At 35.8% G+C, this 24,626-nt stretch overlaps 3 protein-coding genes and 1 pseudogene across 4 annotated transcripts; 2 read left to right on the top strand and 2 right to left on the bottom strand.

Moving 5' to 3' along the window:
• Window positions 1-385: 385 nt before the first annotated feature.
• On the bottom strand, window positions 386-9,783 carry LOC133699222 (pentatricopeptide repeat-containing protein MRL1, chloroplastic). Of its 2 annotated transcripts, none has more exons than XR_009843250.1 (20): window positions 9,354-9,783; window positions 8,034-8,769; window positions 7,715-7,928; window positions 7,419-7,482; window positions 7,173-7,317; window positions 6,960-7,075; window positions 6,408-6,536; window positions 6,083-6,256; window positions 5,845-6,009; window positions 5,415-5,555; window positions 4,873-4,972; window positions 3,830-3,938; window positions 3,601-3,692; window positions 3,297-3,387; window positions 2,705-2,936; window positions 2,517-2,609; window positions 2,027-2,075; window positions 1,726-1,819; window positions 894-1,216; window positions 386-766 (listed from the first exon to the last, which is right to left on the bottom strand). XR_009843250.1 is itself a non-coding variant. In XM_062122384.1 (20 exons), exons 1-19 carry the CDS (start codon window positions 9,687-9,689, stop codon window positions 982-984), a joined length of 3,315 nt encoding a protein of 1,104 aa, XP_061978368.1. In that variant the 5' UTR covers window positions 9,690-9,782; the 3' UTR covers window positions 386-766; window positions 951-981. The 2 variants fall into 2 exon arrangements, 1 of the variants encoding a protein (XP_061978368.1); XM_062122384.1 differs by having other exon boundaries at window positions 951-1,216; window positions 9,354-9,782.
• A 3,211-nt stretch (window positions 9,784-12,994) lies between these two features.
• On the top strand, window positions 12,995-14,301 carry LOC133699417 (putative HVA22-like protein g). Its single transcript, XM_062122657.1, has 6 exons — window positions 12,995-13,026; window positions 13,127-13,225; window positions 13,315-13,371; window positions 13,459-13,522; window positions 13,629-13,838; window positions 13,999-14,301. The coding sequence occupies exons 1-6, from the start codon at window positions 12,995-12,997 to the stop codon at window positions 14,299-14,301; spliced, it is 765 nt and encodes a 254-aa protein (XP_061978641.1).
• A 2,187-nt stretch (window positions 14,302-16,488) lies between these two features.
• On the top strand, window positions 16,489-20,260 carry LOC133698684 (uncharacterized). The gene is made up of 5 exons (XM_062121703.1): window positions 16,489-16,943; window positions 18,665-18,961; window positions 19,052-19,270; window positions 19,382-19,510; window positions 19,762-20,260. Exons 1-5 carry the CDS (start codon window positions 16,680-16,682, stop codon window positions 19,969-19,971), a joined length of 1,119 nt encoding a protein of 372 aa, XP_061977687.1. The 5' UTR covers window positions 16,489-16,679; the 3' UTR covers window positions 19,972-20,260.
• Window positions 20,261-21,300: 1,040 nt separating this feature from the next.
• Window positions 21,301-22,729, bottom strand: LOC133699961 (uncharacterized; annotated as a pseudogene).
• Between the last annotated feature and the right edge of the window lie 1,897 nt (window positions 22,730-24,626).

The raw sequence follows: 24,626 nt of genomic DNA, 5'->3' as shown, positions 1-24,626 counted from the left end.
TTTCAATATTACAGTTGACTGATTGAAAATATTTTCCTTTTAACTTGTTCTTTAAAACACGTAAAATATTTGTGGTTATTGAATATCTATTAGGTGATTTTGGACGTTCAGAAAGCATTCTAGAAGTGCAGAAATTGTCTGCAACAACTTACATTTCAGTCCCTTTCCTCTTGAAGAAGATACAGTTTCGTCCTAGATCCTAGACGTTTGATATTAGAACTCTGGTTTTTGCTAGTTTTCACGGCAACACAACAGCTGAACAGCAGTTGGCGCAACAATTTAAGGGCAGAGTAAACTAGCTGGGGAAAGAAACTGCAAAGAATGATGCTGACACAAGCAATGATCGATCATTGCAGAGAAAAAGAAGCAAAACCCGTACACGAGGTAGAGGAATAAATATTACATCATTACTTGAGAGCACTGATCCTTATATCGGACTGATACAGAGTTCTAGAATTTTGTAAAGATTTTCTAAGTTACTACTTCAAAACGAATGACCAGTAATCACCAGGCTGATTTTAAAGTAGTAGTAGTAGTGTAAAGCTCATTTTGCAATCAGTTGTAGATCCTTCTCTTACCATGGGGACTGTAACCACCGGATACCTTTGGTGGATGGTCCTTTTGTTTAGCAGGTAGGCCAGTTGGAGCTCTGGTAGTTTTGAACTGGTGTGCCTTCTTCTTTGTCTCTTGGAAATCTACTGTTTTTTTCTGAATTACCGTCCCCCCTCATAGCATGCAAGAAGAGGTACTCTCTTGTTAACGTAATCTGGATAGAAAATCAAAAGCTTAATAGTTAATATAAACAGTGTAATCGAGAACGTTATACACAGTAAATGGTGAATGAGAACATGAGCTTGAAGCATATGGGCAAAACGTTAATGGTAGCAAGGCACCTGCATAATTGTAGTCTCATGCTAAAATAAACTCATTGTATAGGTCATTCTTCTAACCTGTTTCCGTTGGTAGAAAATTGTGTCCTTTTTATTCTAAAGAAAAATCACCAGTGCGAATATCGCGTTGCTGGAAGCTTATTCCTTTTCCTAGTCGTGACAGGGATGTACTCCATTCTCCTGGTTTTCCACTGAAAGGAGAATCAAGCTTTGGCTGAAGCCATCTTCTCAAGGAAATCCCATTGATTCTAATTTTCCCGTATGATTCATTCCCTTGGTAAGGCAGTCCCAGCCTTCTCAAAAGGGATGCAACTGCCTGGCTGATCCTGATAAACAAAACATTTGCATTTAACTTGTTATATGCAATTCATCTATTCTCATTCCTTGCATAAATTGCTTTCTCTCTCTCCGTGTGTGTGTGCGTGCGTGTGTGTGTGTGTGTGTGTGTTATGAATGTCCTGTACATTTCTTTCATTCCCTTGCATTGCTGTAGACTCTTATTAAATTCCACAATGCAACATACTTCCATGGACGTTGGTTTGACAGCATGCAAAATACCTATTGGCCTAACTTTTTTCTTTGGAAGAATCCTATTCACTTTGCTTATCCTGATGGAGACCATTTGGTTTTTCAAATCGACAGCTACTTTGCTGGTTTAATTAGCCAGCCAGCATGACAGCTATCACAGTTATTAGCTCTATTTTCCATTTTCTTTTTTCTTTCTTCCTTTCTTTTTCTTTGTTCTTTTGTTTCATTGAATGAATCTTAAAAGCAGCACGCAAGGGTGTGATGGGGGTTATTATTGCATATGATGCTTATAAGGAGTACTTCTCACCGTCCTGCTACATTGATTGTTTTCTCTCCTTCAAGGGTTATGACTTGTGCCTTCTCTACGGGCAGTAAAATGGTTACGTTCGGTAACTTTGCACCTGCAATAAAATTTTGAAGATGGTGAAGTAATCAAAATTAGTCATTGCTTTACAGACTGAACAAACAATCTATAATCTGCAGCTGTGCCATCTCTGTAGGTGCACGAAGTACAAGATCAGTAAAATCGATGATAGGTGCACGCTTCACAAACATTTGTTCAGTTCAATAAAATATCAGCAACTGAAACTAAAGGATGAAACCCTTACCAGCAGCAAGCCGATGTTTCAGACCTTTCAAAATTGTTAAGAAGTACACCTGCAAAAATTTCACAGAAAGCAATGAAGTCCTGAACAAAGACAATTTACTCACAGAGGATTGTTCTTCTTTTTAGTGGGTGCTGGGGGAATGTGGCGAGGATACTATAGCTCATTGGCACACCTTATATCACAAATAAAGTGCTGAAAAATCTTACAGGAAGAAAAGAAAATGAAAGCAGAGACTCTTTTCTGCACAGGATCCGTTCATGAATCATGAGGCTAAACAATCAACATATAAAAAGTTTTGGATATTTACAATAGGTAATTGTACAAAATCATGAAGCGCTTTGGACACTAAATTTAGAAATTTACATCCTGTGAATGTGCTTTGAGAAAGCTTAGAGCTTGGGCAGAGATAAGAAAACCCCCTCAATTATAATTAGGTAAATTACCATAACTGCCACCACAGCAACAACTAGTTACAATAATGAAAACTCACCTCGGCAATATGAATTTGCAACTGTTTAGCATCCATGGTAATAGGACTCTCTTTGAAGGATACACATGGCACAATTCCAAGAGAGGCAGCTTCCTGTAAATGGCAAATCTTGGCTGACTTCCCAAATCAAAGTCATAGCAAAGCATGAAGTTGGAATACTGAGAAAATAATTTCAGCTGCCTACTGACCTCAAGTAATGAAAAAGCACGAGGATCATATTCTCCAAACCCATCCACCAATGAACATAGGTTAGAGTATCTTGACGAGACAGCAGTGACACTCAGATTTTCTACAAGTCTGTTTTTCAGTGTGGCATCACAAGGGATCTGCAGGCATCCCAAAACCTGTGAGACAAGTTCGATAGTAGGCTTCTCACCAGCTGCAATTGTTCCACGGTAGACCATTAACGCCACTGATGTCCTAGATAAGAAACAAATATAAGACTTAGTCAGACAAGTACTTCTGCAGCACGATAACATTACTCTGGAAAAAAATTAACCTTCAAGAGTTTTTTAAAGGAAATGCTACTTGTGACATCAGACGAAGAACTGTTTAACAATTCCAATTTTCTGAAGCTCTTAAATGACAACCCCCCCCCCCCCCCCCCACCCCCCAATAAAAATATATCAATGTGAACATATTCATATATCCATGCTTGTATGAGAAAAACCTCCTATATCATAACATGAAACCAAACATTGATAGGTGATAGGTGGATTTCAACTTCCAAAAGAAAGATGCATGTCTAACAGAATATTTGTCAAAGAGGGGAAAAGGTACCATTTGTTTTCAATTTGTGCCCTTCCTGAGTTGAAAGACAAAACAGCCTCGCCAAGGGTACAAGCACTCTCAAATTTCCGCAAGCACATGCCTTCAAAATGAAAATGTTTCAGAAAGATTTTTCACACCATTTGACAGAAGATGTACATTTAAGAGAACAAATTAACTGAAATCATCGCCAAGGTATTTCAGTTCCACTGAATTCATAAATGTTCACAAGATATGGAATCAGGCACAATCAGACGAGGGAATGTACAAATGTTCCGTGTAAAATATTGTAGAAATTCTATTCCATTCAACTTACTAATTATGCATTTACTCATAATGAGGGTAGGGGCAACACAATCTTTTTTGGCTTGAGAAAGAAGCATGAGGCCAGCCTCCAGATCATCCTTTCTACAAAAGAGAGAAAATATAAGTGAAAAGGGGAATAGTATGGGGAGATAAAAACAAGAGCAAACATTCACAGGATCCGAAATTGTGAAGGAATTTAAACAATGATGTTCAAAGAAAATAATCAACAGCACGCTTACCTCTCGCTTGCCACTGAGAGTATGGAGTATGTGATGGTATTTGGGCGCAGGCCCCATGCCTTCATTTCTGACAACACTTCAAGAGCCTTGGGAAGTTGATCTCCATCACCTGCAGCAAAATATCCCCATGCCTTTTCTTAATTTTTCAACTGTATAATTATATTAGGACATGCATATTGCTGAAGAGTTCCAAATTATCTGTCTCCCATCAAGCTCTGGTATTAAGGTAATGCAACCTTTAAGAGAAACTAGCATTACAAGCGTGCACGAGGAACAAATCACAACAATAGTGCTGTGATTTTCATGTTCTGATAATTTTGCAGATTATTCTTTGTTTATCTACAAACTAGAAAGCTTGGAAATAAAATCTAAGGAAGCATCAAAAGCACTTTTTGCATTAATTCAATAATCATTTGTTTCAGTCTCCCAAAAATTCTAGTGTTGGAATTTTACAGTATTCTAGGTATAAAAACAAACATGATTATTATAATCTATGTGTATAAATAAACGTTGGATTGTTTTGTGCATGCATTTTTATTAATTTTCGTAACCTCTATTAAAACTTGCTCCTTTCAAAGAGTAATCCAGAAAAGCAACCACAAATACTGCAATTTACAGCAAGGGGATTTGGCATGGGTATGTGATCAATTTTTCATTTACCACAAAGTCCGAGTAAATCACTAGGTCCACAGAAAAATGTTCACCTGGAATGTCAGGGACGGTAATCATTTAGTAATAGGCATGTAAATTAAGTCTGTCTTTATATTATTGGACCTTTTTTATCTGGCTTTACACTTGAACAAATTATTTTTGTACTTCCTAAAATGAAAGAACATGACACAGTAATTGAACTGGTTATTGCTGATTGCTCCTTAAATATTTTATTCTCCTCCAAGCAATATATTTAAATTTAACCATCAATAATAGAAGCATTAAAATAAGAGAATAAGGTAGAAATTATTTGACACAGAATAGAGTATAAGCCATACACCAAAATTGTCAGATTAATTTCAAACAAAAAAAAGCAACAGATACTGACTTACACAAGGCAGTGATCAAAGCATTCATGGTTGCGACTGTTGGCTTTAGTTTCATGGACTTTATATCCTCATAGAGCTCCAGTCCCTTCTGCCAGTTTTTGGCCTGAAAGCAGAAGGAACTTAGATCAATACCACGCAGGATCTCCAATCTAAAAAAAATCCAGATTATTATACAAGGAAAAAATGGCATGACCTCAAAACAAGTTGTTGACTTTTCATATTTTTCCATTTTATGGCTCTCTATTTATTAGAGAAAGTCAGATCAATAAGAAATCATCAAAAATATTAATTGAGTTAGGGAAATATGCGAGGGAGATTACAATTTGAGCCAACCAGGAATCTCTAATGACCATTTCCCTTAATGTCAAAATAAAACCAGGGTTTCCTATTCTCTAGCATTCTATACTAAAGAATGATTTATATTTGTGGAGTTTCAGAAGAGGTTTCTGGGCTACTACTGCAAGACATGACTTTCAACCCACAACTGAACCATATTATACGTACCAGAGAACATTTTACAATAGGAATTACTAGATGAGACATACATTGGAACAAGCTCCCATTAATGAGCTATATGGTATAATTCCAAGTTGTGCTCCTTTAGCCTTGGCTACTTGTATGATTTCAAATGCAGCATCCATCTTTCCAGCATGGCCTGCTACATCTATCAATGCACTGAGAAACATCTGGGTGAAAGAACAAACATGAGTAAGATTTCTTCGAGCTTCAAAATCAAGGTATCCTTAACAACCACAATAAATGTCAAGTCCATGTGGCCTATTAAAAGGCAGCCTGCTTCTAGCAAACAGGTGATCGCACTATTCACACAAGAGAACTACAAATCTCTTCTTTCCTTCCATGAACCATTATTAAGCCAACTAAAACTAATATTATGCTAACCCATCAGCCTCAACAATTACAGATCTTAAAAAAGTAGTGAATATTTGAAGGACAATCTAATGTATATAAAGAGACCTCATCAGGGACCACGCCTTTTCTTGTCATGTCATCATACACCTTGCACGCAAACTCCCAATCGCCAATCTGACTGCAAGAATTAATGGCTATTGTATAAACTTCAGGAGTGCCCTTAATGTTATATTTATGGACCATGTTGTACACTTCCTGTGCCCGATCAACCTAAAATCAAAGCAAACTCTGTATCAATCCAGCAAAGTTATCAAGGAAATATGAGTAGAAAAAATATACTCACCTGACCAGCATTTGTGCAAGCCTTTATCAGTGCACCAACAGTGATGTGATCAGGATCAATAGGCTGTGCCTCACCCGTCATTTCCGCTAATACATCAAAGGCACGATCCACTGCTCCTGATTGACCACATGCAGTGATAAGTGCATTGAAGACTACTCGGTCTGGCTTCACATTCTACTGTATAAAGCATCTTATAAGTGCGAAAATCACTTTAAAATTAGGATGCAAAACTAAACAAGAAAGTGAAACAGCAGCCAAATGCAAAAACTTTTCTCACAGTAAGGGAAGTATTGATTGGATAATGCAAAAATTTTCTAAGTGATACCTTAGATCTCATTATCCCATATGCACCAAATGCCTTGGCAACTTGTCCTGCTCTGGCACAACCATCAATAAGTGCTCCATAAGTATGAACATTTGGTTCCACACCAGCATTAACCATCTCATGAAACACCTAGACCAATTAATTACCATCAGAGCACTTGCAAGTCATCCATAATCATAATGAATACAGATTTTAGACATCCTCTCTTTGATGGAATCAGGGCAAGCCCATGGGTAGTTCATTGTCGCCACCCTTGTATTGTACTGGATGGTGCCAGTTAAATAACCACGAGAAGAGCAAATTTTCCAGCCTTAACTAGTGGAATAGCAAGAACAGGACAGGGATGAAAATAGAATATCCATTATTACCTTAATATAAATAACAGCGATAAGAGCAAATTTTCCAGCCTTAACTAGTGGAATAGCAAGAACAGAACAGGGATGAAAATAGAATATCCATTATTACCTTAACAGCAGAAGCATAAATGTCTGAAAAACTTAGAATAACGATATTGAGCAATCTAAACCAGGAGAAGCAAGGAAGTTACCATACTTCAAACATTGCATCAACTTTTCCACTCTTAGCACATGTTGATATTAAAGTTGTGTAAAGTTTGCAGTCAGCTTTCAATCCAACAGCTTTGGCAAGTTGTAGAACTTCAAAAGCCCCTGAAACAACAATAGAGACATCAGGAGCTTGAAGCACATGGACAACACATTAAGCAGAGATTCTGGCAGAGTACTGAGCAATTAAATATGGGTCTACCCGCTGAATTTTGTGAAGCAGCACACACAGACATTAGCATGTTAAATGTACTCAAGGTTGGGTTTTGAACCAGCTTGCAGAAACGAAAGGCTTCCTTGACAGCCTTTTGACTTCTGCAGAGTTTGAAAAACTTCACATGGTAAACCTGGATCAGAAAAAAAAATACATATATATCAAGATGTTATCCAAGAGCTTGAAGTCAAGAAGAAGAGAGCAATTAGAAAAAACCATAGGATGCAGCATTACCTTATTCATGTCTAACAAACCCCTCCTTTCCATATCTTCAAGCAAATCTAAACACTCAGCTAACCTAACAGAAAATGGAAGGATAAGCTCAAAGTTTCAAAAAATATCAAAATAAGTCATGAAGGTAATTATCATGATAGTCAAGTTTCCACTGCCCACAAAAATATTCAGAATTTTAGTTCTACTGGCCTTTGATTCTAAATCAAACTTTTGATTCATTAGCAATTGTCTCTGCCATTTAGTCAAGAAGACAGTTAAACAGAACAGAATGTGGAAAGATGAATGTTGAGAATCACCTCCCCTCTCTTAGCAAACGATTGTAAGAATTGTATTCCTCTGGAGGATGGTCTTTTACTTTAGAAGGAATGCCATTTGGGGAGGGCAGCTGTCGGAGTTTGGAATGGCTATCTTGAATCGGAAGTTTTCTTTCCTTGCTTCTTGGAAGGTTTTTACTTTTATGGAAAGACCCTCCTTCATAATGTGCAGGTGGCATTGTTTTTTGAACATGATCTGGATGGCAGACCAAAGCTCGAGTTAATGATTTAACAGTTTGATATTGGTATCATACTCAACAAATTGAAAGTAAACTAGCTATATGCTTTTCTGTGGCAGAACCTGCAGCTTGAAGAGGCTGCTGAGAAGATAAATCTTCCGTCTCTAGTCCAGTATTCATTTTCAAGGAAGAAAATCTTTTGCTTTTAAGCAGGGAGGCATGAGAAGATGTTTCTTTTAAACCTAGATTTGATGCAGATTTTACCACTGATCGGTTCGCCCCATAAAAGGTGTAAAGATCTTCTCTAACAGATTGGCTAATGGCACCGTTATAGCTAGAAAGCTCAGCCTTTTCAATAGACTCGTTATCTACAGGAACCAAAACAGCATTAGACTTCACCTTTTCCACAGATTCAGACAACTCAGAACCAAACTCAATTTCTTCTCCACTTTTTTCCCGTGTCAACTCAGTCATTTGTGTTGCAAAAATAAGAGGTAGTGCAGAGCCTGATTCACTAAGCACGGAAGGTAAAGGAGATACCCTTGCATCACCAACTTCAGATTCTTCAACAACCACAGTATCACAAACATTAGCGGCAACAAAATTCGCACCAGAAGACTCCACCGCTTTTATCAAAAGAGAACTGCCATGCAATGACGCAGTCTCCTGAAACTGTACATGGGTCTCTTTTTCCTCAAACTCATGGCTATTTTCACTTGCCTTCTCCACAGATCCTTGGCTTTCTACTTCACGGGCCTCTCTATGAAGACCTCCAAAATGCAAAAACTGGCTTCCAGTAATCTGGTTCACAATGCTTCTTCCTAATTGAGAGAATGCAAAACTTGGAGAACCCAACACCTACATCATTGGCAAGCTATTAGAATTTATTTTTCCACGAAAAGAAATTAAAACTTCGCCAAATCACAAAGTTTACCCAAAAAGGTAAGTTTGACAAGTAGTAGCATAAATTAATTTCAACTGATTCCATTTCTTAAATTCACCTAAGTCATAAAACAATCCTCCCCAAACAAATTTTACCATTCGCAATTTATTTCCTCCCAGAAAGGCAACTTGAGAGAGTTACATAAAAGGAAAATCAAATTAAATTAAAAATTAAACAAATACACTATTCCATATCTTCTAAACTCCTACAAATAGATGACGCTAAAAATTGAACTTATATTACTAGACAAAAAAAAAAATGCGCTCACCTGTAACTATCAACATTTATCGGAGAACGATAGACAAGAAAGAGAGAGAAGATCACTTATCGAAAATTTATAGAAAAATGATAAGAATACATTTACTTCTCAAAAAAAAATTTTTAAATTCTTTATTCCTTGTTTCTCTCTTCTCCTGTGCCTATCTTTTATATATGTTATAATTATTCCCACTAAAAAACACAAAGAGAAAGAGAGAGGCTCTGAATTGTTTAGTCTTACCTGAATAGAGCTAGAGGAAATCTTTTTGCTGTTCTTGATGTTACTATTTATAAATCGATAATAGTAAGCAAGAGAGAGAGCAGAGAAAGCAGTGACAGCAACAACGACCAGAACCGAATTGGCATCCAAAGACGCCTTAACTACGAACCTCTTATTTCCATTTCTTTGACCACGTAATTTCCTTCCACGGTATCGAAGTAGTAGGCCGGCACTAGAAGGAGGCCTAATCAAATTGTGGCCGAAGCAACCAATAAATTGACGGTGACCTCTTTGATTTATTGAAGTGAGAGTGGAGATTTGAGTTAGGGTTAGGGTTTGCGATTTTGCAAGCTCCATTTCAAATTTTATCAGAGAGAGGATGGGAGGAGGAGAGGATGGGGAGGAGGAGAGGATGTCTTCAAGAAACGATGATAATTTGAGTTGAATGGAGGTTCTTGGTTTAACTGGTATGTGGATATTGTTGCTTACGTGGCGTTATGGCACTGATTCTTTTTCAACGCCTTCCGATAATTTGTTACGAATATTGGGCTGCAATCTTTTTACTTTGGGCCTATTACGGGTCTGAATTTCAAATCCTGGGTATGAGAGTAGGTTTCCAGCTTTTGTAGGGACGTTGTTTTTATTTTTATATGTTTTTTAAAAATAAATTTTTAAAAAATATATTAAATTGATATTTTTTTAATTTTTATTTGGTATTTCTGATATGTTAATGCTAAAAAATTAAAAAAATTATTTTGTTATGTTTTCAACTAAAAAAACACTGACACCACGATATTAAACATATTATTAAACACCCTGAAAATTTAGCTCTAAAAAAAATAATAAATAAAGTAATTGAGTTTCCTCAAAATTGAAAACAACGAAAAATTAAGAAGAACAAAAGCATATTCTTCGAGAGTACTGCGAATGACATGGCAAACAGCATGTTAAAGCCACGAATGAATTAAAGTAGTTATTTCCTCAAAATCAGTGCCCTACTGTTATAGGGAAATCCAAACGTCACACGTCATCCATCACTCCTCTTACAATTTTTATAAGATGATTCAGATTTTGCCGAGGATTGTTTCTGTTGAATTAGTGTATGTTTGTTACTATTTTAGTTATTATTTAAAAAAAGTATTTGATAAAAATTATTTTTAATTAAGATTATTTTAAAATATATATATATTTAATTAAAATTGTGGTTGAAATTAAGGTTGAATAAAAAGTAATTTAATGTCTTTGGTTAATAATATTTTTTAAATTGAGGTTATAAAATAACTAAAAAAAGATATATATTAATATTAATGGTTTTTAATTTAAATATTATAGATTTAACTACTGCTATTATATCATGAAATAAATAATATTTTATATAAAATATTTTTTATTGTTTCATTAAACTATCTATAAGTCCATCATGTACGAAATTCATCGGACAATGACTACAGTTTTTATGGTTTTTTTAGCGTGCAACAAAATCATGTAAAATATCATCAGAAACAAAATTAGAATAACGATTAAATTCTGCAAATATCACGTCATTATGTGATCTCCTTCTAATTTATGTAGTCTTATTAAATAATATTAAACACTAATTTTTGAACAGCCGTCATCATCTTCAAGTGTAGCAACAGGGGAAGAACAAAAGGAAAAATGTTACGAACAACCCTCATGGTTGAACAAAAGGGAAATGGTTTCAGTAGGCCAGCCTAGTTGTCTCCCTCAACGTCTCCAGCACCGACACGCCCAAGAAAGAACAGCCTTCATGGTTTTTTCATCTAGACAAAATCTACCCATACCCGAAGCACTGGTTAAGGAAGGAAGAGGAGAACAATTTTGTATTGTGTTTAAACCAGTTGCAATAAATAGGAAATGAAAAGCATATAATTTCTGCTTTAATGAAATTAAGTTTTGAACGAAGATAAAGGTGGGTTCATGCATGAAAATTACAGCTTGTTTTGTAACCAAACAATATGTTGTAATTGTTGAATTAAAATGCAACCGCAAACATTTAGCCAAACGAGCTCTAGTTTTATTTAAAAATGTAATAAAATAAAATAAAATAAAATGTTTTTTTTAAAAAAAGCGCTTTGAAAATAGTAAAACAAACGTATTATTTGTCTGACTGTAAAATCATAATCTCCATTGACAGGCTATTGGACAAGAAAACTTTTCATCTGTCCTTAATAATGGACAAGAAGTTGTCTCCTTTCATATGCTTATTTCGAAGAAAAGGAATGAAATCATGTACTCTCATGGCTTTTCCATGTTTAAATGGAAAAATCCGACTCATTCGAACCCAATTATTACACAGGAAAGAAGATTATACAGATAAATCTTGGTTTTTGGTGGATAAATCACATTAGTAGAGGGCTTTTAAATACGTGTGGTGTTTGGTGCAGACTCAGAGCATGATTGGCAAGGAGAAAGTTTTGGACATCAACGCAGTCAATCGGAATAAAACATGGTCGTTGGTTTTTGTTCATCAATGCCGCTGATTTGTTTTCCTACACCATAACGATGCAATATTCTTCAAAAAAATGTTGTGTGCTTCAGCGAGCAATATGTAAGCCATCCAGCCCAGTCCAAGATAAGTCTGGTGTAAATATTTTAGTAGTGTTTGCGGTATTATGGTAATAGTAGTTTTTTATTTATAAATATATTAAAATAATATATTTTAAATTTTAAATTTTATTTTTAATATTAATACATTATAATAATTTAAAAACACTAAAAATAAATAAATTAAAAAACATAATTTTACCGTAGGAACAAACGCTACCTGAGATTTGAGCAGTACTTGTTTTAGCCAATCTCCCAGCCCTCCTACTACTTCAAAATGCCCAATGAAAAACGTGGCTTACTTAACAACTGTCATATCTAAATTCAAACCAAAGGATACATTCGTGGCGATTCGTGACCAAAGCAGTTTTTCTCGTACAGTCGAGTTCTATGTGCTATCTATATATACCTATATATATATATATACATATATATATATAGACACACCTACTGCAACTTCTGAGCAGCTTTTTTTTAATCATCATTCAAAAACCAGGTAAGACATAATAATAATCTTACGTGATATATGGGTACTTCTAAGATTACTTCTCCTGTGTCTTGTGGGGTGTTGTGTTGATCTCTTACTAAGAAATCCAGCGATACATATCACATACAACTGAATCTCTTGCTTAGGATGCCGCCTTCGCTGTATGTCTACTAAATAAATAAAATCTCAAGAATTATATCTAAACTTAGCAAAAGACTAACTTCATTTCTCTTACTTTTTCCGGAAATTAATTAATATAGTGGCTGCTGTATACTGGTTATGTTTTGGTTGTAGTATACGTACTCCATTTGTTTTAGGTCTCTGTGGGTTTTTGATCGAACCCACGTTGTATTTATTTTGGCATTAATTCAAGGTTGATCAAGAAAAAGAGTTAGAGGGGGGGCATTACTATTGTACGTTTTTTCTGGATAAATACTCCTATTGTACGTTGTTCAGGTGCTTGATTCTGGATGATAGATCACCTTTTCTTCTGTTTATCTAGTGATTTTACTCATATTGTGCCTGCCTTGGATTTCAGATTGGATTGTGTGACAAAATCGACAGGAAGAATTGCTAATAACCATCTCGCGGTAAATGTTAAGCAAACAAGATGATTGGATCATTTCTGTCCAGAACCCTTCTGTATGAAACTAAACTAATTTAATTCAACATTATCCATTCTATTACAACTTGACTATCTTTTCGGTGTTAATTGGGGTGCTGATGTATGATAATTTGACAGTATGGTTTTTGGTTATGCCTATCCGGCTTATGAGTGTTTTAAAGTAGCGGAGAACAACAGGACAGATAATGTGCAAGTCCTGTTTTGGTGCCGGTACTGGTAAGCATTTTCACGCTTCATTAGAAAAATTCTAGTGTTTAAGAAATTAATTTACAGTTCTGATATGGTTCTTTCAATTTTTTCTGTAGGATTTTAGTTGCAATGCTTACAGTTTGTGAGAGGGTAGGGGATCATCTAATCTTTTGGTATGGTGTCTTGAAACTTGGGTTGTGTTTTTAATTCATGCTGTTGTGTTATGGTTATGATTCTGTTTTTGGTTTCTGTCTTGGAAGGCTGCCTATGTACAGTGAAGCAAAGCTGGCATTCTTTATATATCTTTGGCATCCGAAAACGAAAGTATGTATTGATCACTCTAAATTTGTGAAGCAGCATCATCCGGCCGGTTATCAACCTTTGAATTAGTTATATCCTGATTAATATGTTTCTTTTTTAACTGCTTCAGGGAACGGAATATGTTTATGATTGTTTTTTCCGGCCTTTCGTGGCAAAACACGAGACTGAGATCGATCGTAATTTGTTGGAGATGAGGGTGCAGGCTGAGGAGATTGCCCTTATTTATTGGCAGAAGGCAGCAGCTTATGGACAGACGAAGTTTTTTGAAATTTTGCAGTGCGTTTCTTCTCAGTCAGCATCAAGTCCTCGTTCTGATCAGGTAACCTCAAGCAATTTTAATTCGGTTGATGACTTTTTCAACTTGATAGTTTCTCTGTTCTGGTATGATATGACAGCAGAAGGATTGTTTCGTCTCGATCATTATTCTAGTAATGTTTTAAACCACACTAACTGATTCCAAGATGTCAATTCTTTTCCAGCAGCAAGTAGAGCTAAATGCCAAAAATGGAGAATCTAAGGCATCCAGTTCAATTAGCGAGGCTACAACAGAAAAACAGCCCAAAGAACCTGATCAGTTCGTTTCATCTAGTAGTGCTTCTTTGTCCCAGCAGTCACACGAGCCGGCAAGTGAATTGGAAGAACAGCCAGGTGAACCGATGCAATCCTTGGTGAATGGAGATATAAATTCCCCACGGCAAGAAACTGTTCCAAAGGAGTCTGTCCAGCAAAAACATGGAAGATGGAAACTATTCCAGAGCCCCCAAAAACCGTCAAATTCCTAGGTGCTTCATTACCTTCACGTAAATACTGGATATATATCCTGGTCTGGAGCAAATTTTGCTAGCCTCATCTGTTCCCGTTGCGTAAATCTTAGACACAAATATAAACTTGTCATGGTAGATAGGAACATGCAAGGAGAAATGTAGACCGAAGTTAAGTTTGAGGTGAGTACTGTGGCAGCATCAGGTATATTGCTGCATGCTTGCAGCCTTGCAGGGAACTTGCAATTGCATGATTAATTAAAGGATAATTAAGACCATGGCAACTTCTAATTTCTGTACAAGATAATACCAGCAAGATTGCATGATTTCTTGCGCATGTTCCTGGAGCTTAGATTTAAGTTCTTGCATTGCTCATGTCCACTGAATCTATGGCAGGCGTTTTAGAATAGTTACATTGTGCGCAATGCCTGCTTCAAAAGACCAAATATCCATAAACATTGTCCTGATATGGATTCTATGCATAAGATTCCTCCTTATGCTACTTGTCATAAGAAATGAGACTGCTGATGCAGTATCAGAGAGAAGGACAACTTTGGGTTCCATGCATAAGATTCCTTGTTATGCCTACTTGTCATGAGAAATGAGACTGCTGATGCAGTATCAGAGAGAAGGACAATAATTAGGCGTCGATGTAGTAGCTAGTATCTTGACCGCGAGGGCATCTAGCTGTAGTAGCATGGGTCTTGTAGCGACCACAGGTGTAATTTCGGCAGCCGCTTAACACCCTGCAAATCGCTTATCTCATTCGAGCCATACAAAGGCTTGTTTCGTGTGGTGATTTAACTGTGTTTTTTTTCAATTTTAAAAAAATTTATTGCAGTTTAAAATATTTTTTATATATATATTTTAAAATCATTTTGATATATAGGTATAAAAAATAAATTTTTAAAAATAAAAAAATATATGATTTTAATACTTAAAAAACACTTATCTCTACATGAATATCTTGAAAAAATACAGACTCGAGCAGATTAGGCTGCTAAGTCCACACGTCTTGAAAAGACGGGCCGACCAAAGCGCAAAAAAGGACACTGAGAGGTAGTGACCTATAGATGTTTGGTGGGTGGGTCTGCTATCTATCATTTTATTTGATTTTGGCGGCTCCCTAACCGCCCCACGTGTCCTATCCACACAGAGGATCGGTGGCTACGAGCCACTCTCTTGGTTTGACTGTTTGGTTCTATCCTCGTATTCCTACTTTTATGGTGTTCAAGGCACATCGTATATATATATATATATATATATATATATATATTGTTATAAATTATAACTTTTTTTTATTGGTATACATAAAAAAAAGTCATTTGGCCAAAAAAATGATATGCGATTTGTCTAGAGGAAAATGATTGAAAATTGTGAGCTGCTAATGAGAGCAGCTTGATGTTGCATTTCATGTTGTCTTTTTCATTGAAAGATAAGAAGAGACCTAAGAAATAAATTTATATTAATATATAGTTCTTGTAGTTATGGATGCTTACCGAAATCACAATTGAGAATTTATTTATTTATTTATTATTCAAGGAAATTAGTTTGATAAAAAATCATTAGAGAATAATATAAATTATATATATCATACATCTTGCCTAACAACTTAAGTTATATATGAGGTTAAGTTGATTCTTTGACATGATATTAAAACTTTGATTACCAAGTAGTCACGAGTTTCAATCTCACCATCTATATTTTTATTTAACAAGAATTAAGTATAAGTTAACGTGGATCCATATAAATTTTAAATTTAAAAAGTTTTTATTTAAAAGCTATTAAATTGAAATGGTTCTTTCATACAAATATTGTTGCTAGAAAAAAAAGAATTCAAATCCTAATATTCTTAGTTTCTATTTTTTTATTCTTTAAGTTAATTCCTATATTTAATAAATGACAAACGATTTTTTCTTTTCTTTTCTTTTTTCAAATCCTAATATAGTGGTTTTATTTATTGAATTTAATTTTTTAAAAAAGATTACTACATAAGGGATATAACAATCCTCTCTCATTATATAATAATTAAACAAATTATAATCAATACAATTCGAATTTATTTTATAAAAATAATATATAGAATGTATAACCGCCATGCTACTTTTAATAATAATAAAGAATTAAGAAACTAATTAAAATATGTGTCTTGAAAAGGAATAAGCAAACGTGCCGTATATCTGCCGCACCCTCGTAAATGCACAAAAGCCATTCTGATCCCATTCTCTCGCATATTTAAAGGCCAAGAACACAAGAAGCAGAGAAAGCAGCAAAGGGAGACTCACCTACAGGCTACAGCAAACCTCCACTTTAGCTCGTGTGATTCACGAGATACACACACACAAAAACAAAGCCAAAGAATCTCACAAGAAAGCAAGAGAGAAAGGTTAGGAGAGTTAATGGAGAAGGGTAGCACAAGCAAGGAAGAGATAAGAGCAAGTGGAGGAAATGGACAGGTTCTAGACGGTTCAGATATAATGGAGTTGGTTGGGAATGAAGAGGTGTTTAGCAGTTTTGTGGATCATAAGTTCCAAGAGCTGGATAGGGATAGAGATGGTAAGCTCTCTGTGAAAGAACTTGAACCCGCTGTTGCTGATATTGGTGCTGCCCTTGGCTTGCCTGCGCAGGGTTCTTCTCCCGATTCTGATCACATCTACTCTGAGGTTATTTCATGCCCCCAGCTCTCTTTACATTTTTCTTAAGTTGGTAGAGATGCGCATGGTAAACTTCATAGGTTTTGTTTTAGGAGTTCTTTCTTTCTTTTTTATTAATGAAATTGAGGACAGTTGATCCAAGCTACACCAATCTAGTACATGAACATCTATGATTCAAAGAATCAATCTACATATAATTCTATAGTAATATTTATGCCAACCATTGAGAATATATTTAATTTTAATATATGAAAGTTGTTTTGATGATATTTCCAACCGTTAAAAAAGCCTTGAGTTTTGTAGTTTGGAAAAACATTGAGCTGGGGAAAGGGTTGCCGTTAAACGGCTCTTGCATGCTCATACTTACGTACACGCAATTTAATTTCTAGTTGCTCCAATGGCTGAAATGAATCGATTCCGAAGCAAGATGTTGGCCCTAGAGATATTTATTGTGTAGGAAAGTTGTAAATGTGCCCCGAGATACTGGAGAGAAGTCTTGGAATAAGTATGTATGATGTAGGTGATGTCTAGGAAAGTTATAAACTAATCTAGACATCCATAATTAAAAAAGAAAATTGTATTTGGCTAGCTGATGTAGGTGATGGACTTCGCCGCCCCTCGTGACGCTGCTTTCACCACTCTTTCGTGAGTTTTAATTAAGCTTGTGGCTCCAAAAAGTTCGTGGAGGCACAGAGTGATTCATTCTTTTTCTTCTTTTTTTTTTTTCAACGCCAATTTTCATTGTTTATTGCATTGATCATGTCTAACTTTCGAGTCTTAATAGCGATCGAAATCACTATGCTTGTCTTGCTGGGGGACATGATAAGAAGCAAATCGTCAAGATTTTCCATTTCTAGCTTACGTACCTCGTTAAACATCCGAACCATCTTTCAATTTTAGTCGGTGTTGTCGGTCTTAGCTTTTCATTCGGCCTTTGCTTTTCCAATTGACTTTTGTCATCCTTTTCCTTTTATCATTACATGGTGGAGAGGCATCTGGAGATGAATGTTGTGGAAACTACTCGAATATTTTCCTTTCTTTAGTGATGTATAGTCAATCATATATATATTATTTTGCTGTGGAAACTACATGAATATATTTTTACGTGTTTATGATTTTAATATGTGGATGTAAACAAATCTAAAATATATATTTAAATGTTTTTTTTATTAAAAAAGATTTTTTAAAAAAAAAAACACGATTAACATTAGTAAATTGAACACCTAATATATTTTTATCCAATTTTGATGCGACCAAAGTCAGGTCGTCTGACTTTTTGGGCTTACCCATATTTAAAAAGGCAGTGTTTTTGTAGGGACAAGACCCACTCATAACATTTTTGTAGGGACAAGTACCAGCAACTGCTCCATTGATGAAATCATGCAAATGAATGCTCTAGATCATATTTTAATATTTACCTGTAATTGGGTGGCATTAAAATATTACCCCACGCCTGCAAGAACAGGTAGAACTGTCTAGCTAGGACCACCTTTGCACTTGTATATTGCGAATTTTCCAAGAAACCAAAAGGTTAGAGAAGTGACAAGTAGGGAACTCATAATAATGTTGTACTAGAGTAAAATTGGTAGGACGAATTGCTGGGAGAAAGGAACCCATTGTGGGATTTATCATGATAAACTTAATTGTAAGCTCAACAGTGAATTATCCTTAAAGATTAATGAAACCTTTCTCATACATATATATGTGCGTCAAATATCATGTTGTTATAGGTTCTAAATGAATTCACACATGGCAAGCAAGAGAAAGTGAGCAAGACTGAATTTAAAGAAGTTATATCAGATTTTCTTCTAGGCATGGCTGCTGGTTTGAAGCGAGACCCTATAGTCATCCTCCGTATGGATGGGGAGGACCTCTTAGAGTTCATTAAAGGACCTGGTTATGAAGCAGAAATGGTGTCCTTATTTTCCCAGTTGGAATCACCTGGTGGATCACTCCATCATCACATTGTCAAAGCTTTGGAACAGCTTACTGTTGATCACGGAATGCCTCCATCTTCAGATTCCTGGGTATGGAGTTTTTATCCTTGCAATTCAATGATGTAACATTTAGTTAATATGGGGTTTCCGTGCAAATCGTGGACTTATTTTCTGGTGTAGGTAATGAGTAACATTGTGGAACCAGCTTTACAATCTTGTGCTGGTCAAGATCAGGACAAGCCCCCTTCTCAAGAGACATTCTTGGTGGAGTTCAAGAAAGTGGCACAGTGTGTAGCACAACGTCTGAAAGAGCAGCCTGTGATCGTTGCACACAGTGAAAACACCTTTGATGGAAGTGGAATTAAGAGACTTTTATCCAACAAATTTGAATTAGACAAGGTTTGGCTCTGATCGCTACATAACCTCTCTTTTCTCGATATAATTAATTAGAATATGTATATATTCTTGGGAAAAATTATCTTATTCTGCAATCCATTATTGGCTTGGCAGAATCTAAACACGGCGATAGAAAATGTGCCAAAAGATCGCAATGGGAAAATATCCAAGGAGTATTTGCGTGTGGCGCTAGATACGGTCGCTCCATCAGCTGACCTGCCTCCAGTTGGTGCAATTCATGAGGTAAGATAAAGCCAATCAGAAACAATTCACAGTTGATCGATACTTAGGAGTAATGCTAATTTTACCAGGAAAAAAAAGGTTTATGTAATCATTCCCGGACGATTTCATGGAATTTTTGTATGAAGTTCGTGGCTAGTATCCATTAATTAATCCATATCCAAGATTTATATATGTCATTTAACTTAATCTTAACTTACCCTAGTCTCAAATTGGATTAAATTTGTTAATGACTCCGAACTTCAATGTTTCAGATGGACAACGTCATAAGCGAGATGCTTAAGATGATGAACGCAGATGATGGGAAACTGGTTAAAGAAGATGAGTTTAAGACGGTGTTGACAGAAATCTTGGGAAGTATAATGTTGCAGTTAGAGGGCAACCCCATCTCAATCTCTTCAAATTCTGTTGTCCACGAGCCCCTCGCTAATTCCTCCTCTACATTTTTGCAGCCATCTTCCTAGTAACATAAATCAAATTACAAAATCAAACTTCTTGTCTAAATATATCGAGGAAACTATATCTATAATTAACAAAAAGTGGAATAAGTGTTTGTTTAATTAGTCTAAGTTCAGTGGTTTGGTTGTGCCCTCTGTTGGGCACTTGAGCCAAGAGTGTCGAGCAATATTGTCAATGATAATCCCTCCTTACTTGGGTGTTCTTTGTTCTTACTCGATTTATTAAACTCTCGTGTTCTTTGTCTTGTACTGAATAGATTATATACACTGTAAGATTTATTTTGATTCTGGTAAACGTAGATTTTGATAATGACATAGCAATTTAAAGCCATGCACGCAGCTAGCTAGGGATGATCAACGAGCGATTAGTATGAGTGATCAAGGACATGATGATCGTAGGACTCATAGTGATAATTAATTAATGCATTGTAGTCAATGGGCAACATTATTAAGATTTTTGGACAAATTAATAGCTTATTATTAGATCTTGATTCAGATACAAACATCTACAGAATTCAGTTTTCCAAAATGAACATCATAACCTTTCTTTTTCATGTTCTTGAGGAATTCATGAAAATTGTTTAAGTCTATGCTGTCTCGTGGGAATGTTCAAGTGGAGTGAGCTTTGTGTATGCAGCAAAAGCTGGTCCAACCCACAATACCCAATGCCCATTCCAAATAAGACACCCTCTAACAGTTTCTGGGCCCAGACACGTTGCTGGATTTAGCCCTGCCCTGCCATAGCTGTGACAGTGGTCGAAATGAAACAAGAAGAGGCCCGATACAATTCCGACAATGATAAAAAATTTAACAGCACAAACACAGTCGGACCATGTGGCCCATGGTGAAACAGTTCGATTCGGCTGTTTTCCACATCTAGCAGGTAGTGAAAATAAAGCTTTTGAAAGGGAAATATGCAACAAATTCTAATATAAATGCAATTCCATGGTTTGTTCCTTCTTGAAGCAATACATCCCATATTTTTTTTTTGAGATTTTAGGGTTATTTTAGGATCAATACAAGGGGGTTAGTGCTTGAGAGGTTTTTGATTTCTTCATCTGTTATTTTTCTTTTACTACTGTTTGGAAGTGTGGTTGTAATTATTTTTTAAAGTGCTTGTTACTTGAAAATGCGTCAAAATGATAATTTTTTTATTTTTTAAAAATTATTTTTGTTATCAGCGCATCAAAATGATTTGAAAACACTAAAAATTATTAATTTAAAATAAAAAAAATTTAAAATTTTTTCAAAAATATTTTTTTAAATACAAAAACAAACCGGAATAATGCAATAATTATTACAATTTTTTTGTAGCCTTTTTAGCCCCCGGATGGCTTCTAAAAAAAGGTAGAACTCATAATTTACGCATTAAAACTTGTTACATTGTAGACAACGAAACAAAATATTACAAGTTATTTTTTAATTGACAAATAAATGATACACTATTACAACCTGTTCAATTATTGAACAGGTGAACAACATTAAAAGAATTTATCTCTCGGCATTATTTTCAAACTTGAACATAACTTTATGCCCAAGGAATCCTTGAATTTCAGTTAGGTTTCACTCCATGGTGTGGGAAAGTTGGCTTGGAATGACCTTTGTGTATATGGCGAATGCCACACAAGCAATAGCTGGCCCTACCCAAAACACCCAATGCCCATTCCAAAGATGGCCCCCTCTAACAATGGCTGGTCCCAAACACCTTGCTGGATTCAGCCCTGCCCCGGCGTAGCCTTTCGTAGCCGTGACTGTGGTAGAAACATACACGAGAAGGTACTATTCCGACGATGATCAAAACAGTTACTCTGCCCAAACCCTTGGCTTGGCGATGATCGAAGGCCATCCACACTGAAGCGAAAAGAAAAACAAACCCACAAATTATCTCTAGCCAAAGAGCCTGTCCTGTCTCTAGGCCTACCACAGTCGGCCCATCTGGTCCCGGTGCAACAACGGTGAGGGTACAGCCTCCGAGAGAGAAAGTTTGTTCAATTTCGCTGTTGACCACCGCTTTTAGTGCCAGTGCACCTAAAATGCCACCAACGCATTGAGCCAAGATATAGATAAAAGCTTTTGAGATGGAAACAAGGCCAGTCAGTAAGGCGGCGAAAGTGACAACAGGATTGATGTGGCCACCAGAAATGGGATAGGTAGCAAGTAGGAGAATTGTGACAATGATGGCAACAAGGGTTGACAATATAAGGTTGGGTGTGTTTGTTTGAGTCTGAATTGTTGAAATGACTATGGTGTCCAGTGCAAAAACAAGAACAGCTGTGCCCAGGAGCTCAGCCACTGATGCTCTCCATGTCTGCGTGCACAGAAACATTTTGCATGGTAAGCGTTTTGGTTCAAATGCATAAGACATTATGTATACATATACACAAACACACTTAATTTGATTGAAATCACAGTATTTACCGTCAAGGAAAAGAGGTCTTCCAAACCCAATATCTCTCTTAATGTCGGGGATCTCTTCTTCAGGATCCCTCCTTCGTTTTGAACTACCTCTGCCCTGCAAAATTATTTGGAAAACAAAGGGATTAATGTTTTATTCATTTGTTCTAGTTAATAGCAATATTTATCACTGATCTTGTGAATTTGAAAGGAGAGAAGCATGATTGTATGAAGTCTTGCACTGACATTGGAGTTGTTGCAGAAGGCTGGGGTTTTTCCCCCCTATACAGGCTCTCTTCATCCTCAACAGTACTCCCTGGATATCCAGCCATCTTTTTCTTCTGTCGTTTTCGTATGTTTTCAAGGCTCCCTCTCTTGCACACTATATATAGCCAGAAATCAGATTAGTCAAGGTTAGCAAACTGGCAGAGGTAATAAATTAATTGGTTCTATCGCTTTATTTCTACTACTTTAATCTGTTGTGGTTGCTTATAATTGCTTTAGCTTCAAATTGTCAGTATCGTCCAGATTACCCACGATTTAATTTCTTATATGCCCACAAACTAAATAAACAAAAGCAAATATATATATATATTAAAGAATATTAAAGAGAAGTGCTTTCATCGTTATATATAATTAAAGATCCATCAAGCTTATTCCAAAGAAAAAAAGAAACATTTTCCTTGAACTACAATATTGTTATAGGTTCGGGATCATTCCCTTCCTGTAAGATTCAAATCTCTAGACAAGTCATGAGGAATAAAATCTTTTTGGTAGATATATATATTGTAACACCCATATCACATCTGTATTGTTTGGATTAATACGCATGATTCTGCAGTACCCCGTGCCCATTTAATTAGTTTTTAGAGAATTTGTTTATATGTTCTTGGCTGGTTGATTTGTCAACATCACTTATGCTTATGAATTGCTACTCAATTCAGAGGGAATTATTTCCATATCTTTACAATAAGGATCATAGCTTGATCGTAATCCCTTTAGTCTTGGGATCATAATCGTGTTGTATATAATTCCATTATGTCAGCACTAAACTTCAGGTGATTATTTTTTTTTTATTATTATTGCTGCTGCTGCTGCTGTTGATTGAGTAAACGATGGGAAGAGGAGGTTGAAGGTTCTCTTTCTACAATGCTAGCCCTAAGGAGCTTACACGGTTCAAGATCAAGCCCGCCCCCTTCATGTCCAGTTACAGAAATGGACGCAAGAGCTTCAAGTACCATGGCGTCTTCCAACGCGAGAGATTCAAAAGCATAGTTCAGTCTAGATAATCAAATTCCAAATGATAAAGAAAAAGGCCAACACTTACTTTAGCATCCCATGATATATCACCAGAGCCAAGAGTAATAGAGGAAAAAAAGTAACAGTAATTTCACAATCCCTCGCGTCGGAAAGGCATTTTTCCCTTCATTTCATAGTTTTTTTTTTCCAGTTCTATTTCCTTTACAGGATTTTTCCCATTCTGTTTTTCGCTATTCTTTGATAATTTGTTTCTTTTTAAAAAAAAAAATAGAAGAATATGGAACCTCCCCACTTGCAAGGGACTGGTGCGTGTCGCTATTGTCCATGGATCAAATATCTTCAGACCTTCCGAATGTTTTCAGTTCCCATCAGATCACACTAAAATCAAGAATCTTTGGCTTACATTGAAAATCAAATACAATATTATTATTTTATAATATCATGTGATATAATTTTTCACTAGATGGTATAGATAATATAATATTTTTTTAAACTCTACCAACAAAAAAATCATTTATATTTGTTCTGAACTTGTGATTAGTTGATAAAAACCATCAATGATAATAAAAAAAACAAGACATTTTATCACCATTTGTTAAGGTGAAGACTTTGTTATTTTTTATACAGTATGGACATACTAATTTTTCATGTGTGCTCCAACCAAAAACCATCTCACACGCAGAAAAATTATTAATAGTCCACATCAAAGGTGTCTTCATCTAAAAATTTTGTTTCCTTGAGATATCACAAGTGAGAATCCTAGATAATCACAACTACTTCAGCTCATCAATTAATGGTTGAAGACAATCATCTATATTTCTGCTCAGACCATTAGGACCAGGTATGACTGTAGATAAAAACATGAATTTCAGCCTCATACACATTCTCCTTGACAAGTTGTAAACCGTGAATGTCACCAACCGATAAGAATAAGAAGCAATAAATGACCTGAATGGATTAAATTTGTCTGTACATAACCCAAGATGTACATTACACGATACCATTAA

Source organism: Populus nigra, chromosome 7 (genome assembly GCF_951802175.1).
Source record: "Populus nigra chromosome 7, ddPopNigr1.1, whole genome shotgun sequence".
NCBI classification, from domain to species: Eukaryota; Viridiplantae; Streptophyta; class Magnoliopsida; order Malpighiales; family Salicaceae; genus Populus; species Populus nigra.
The sequence above is the reverse complement of the archived record's forward strand: the minus strand, read 5'-3'. Positions and strand labels throughout refer to the sequence as shown.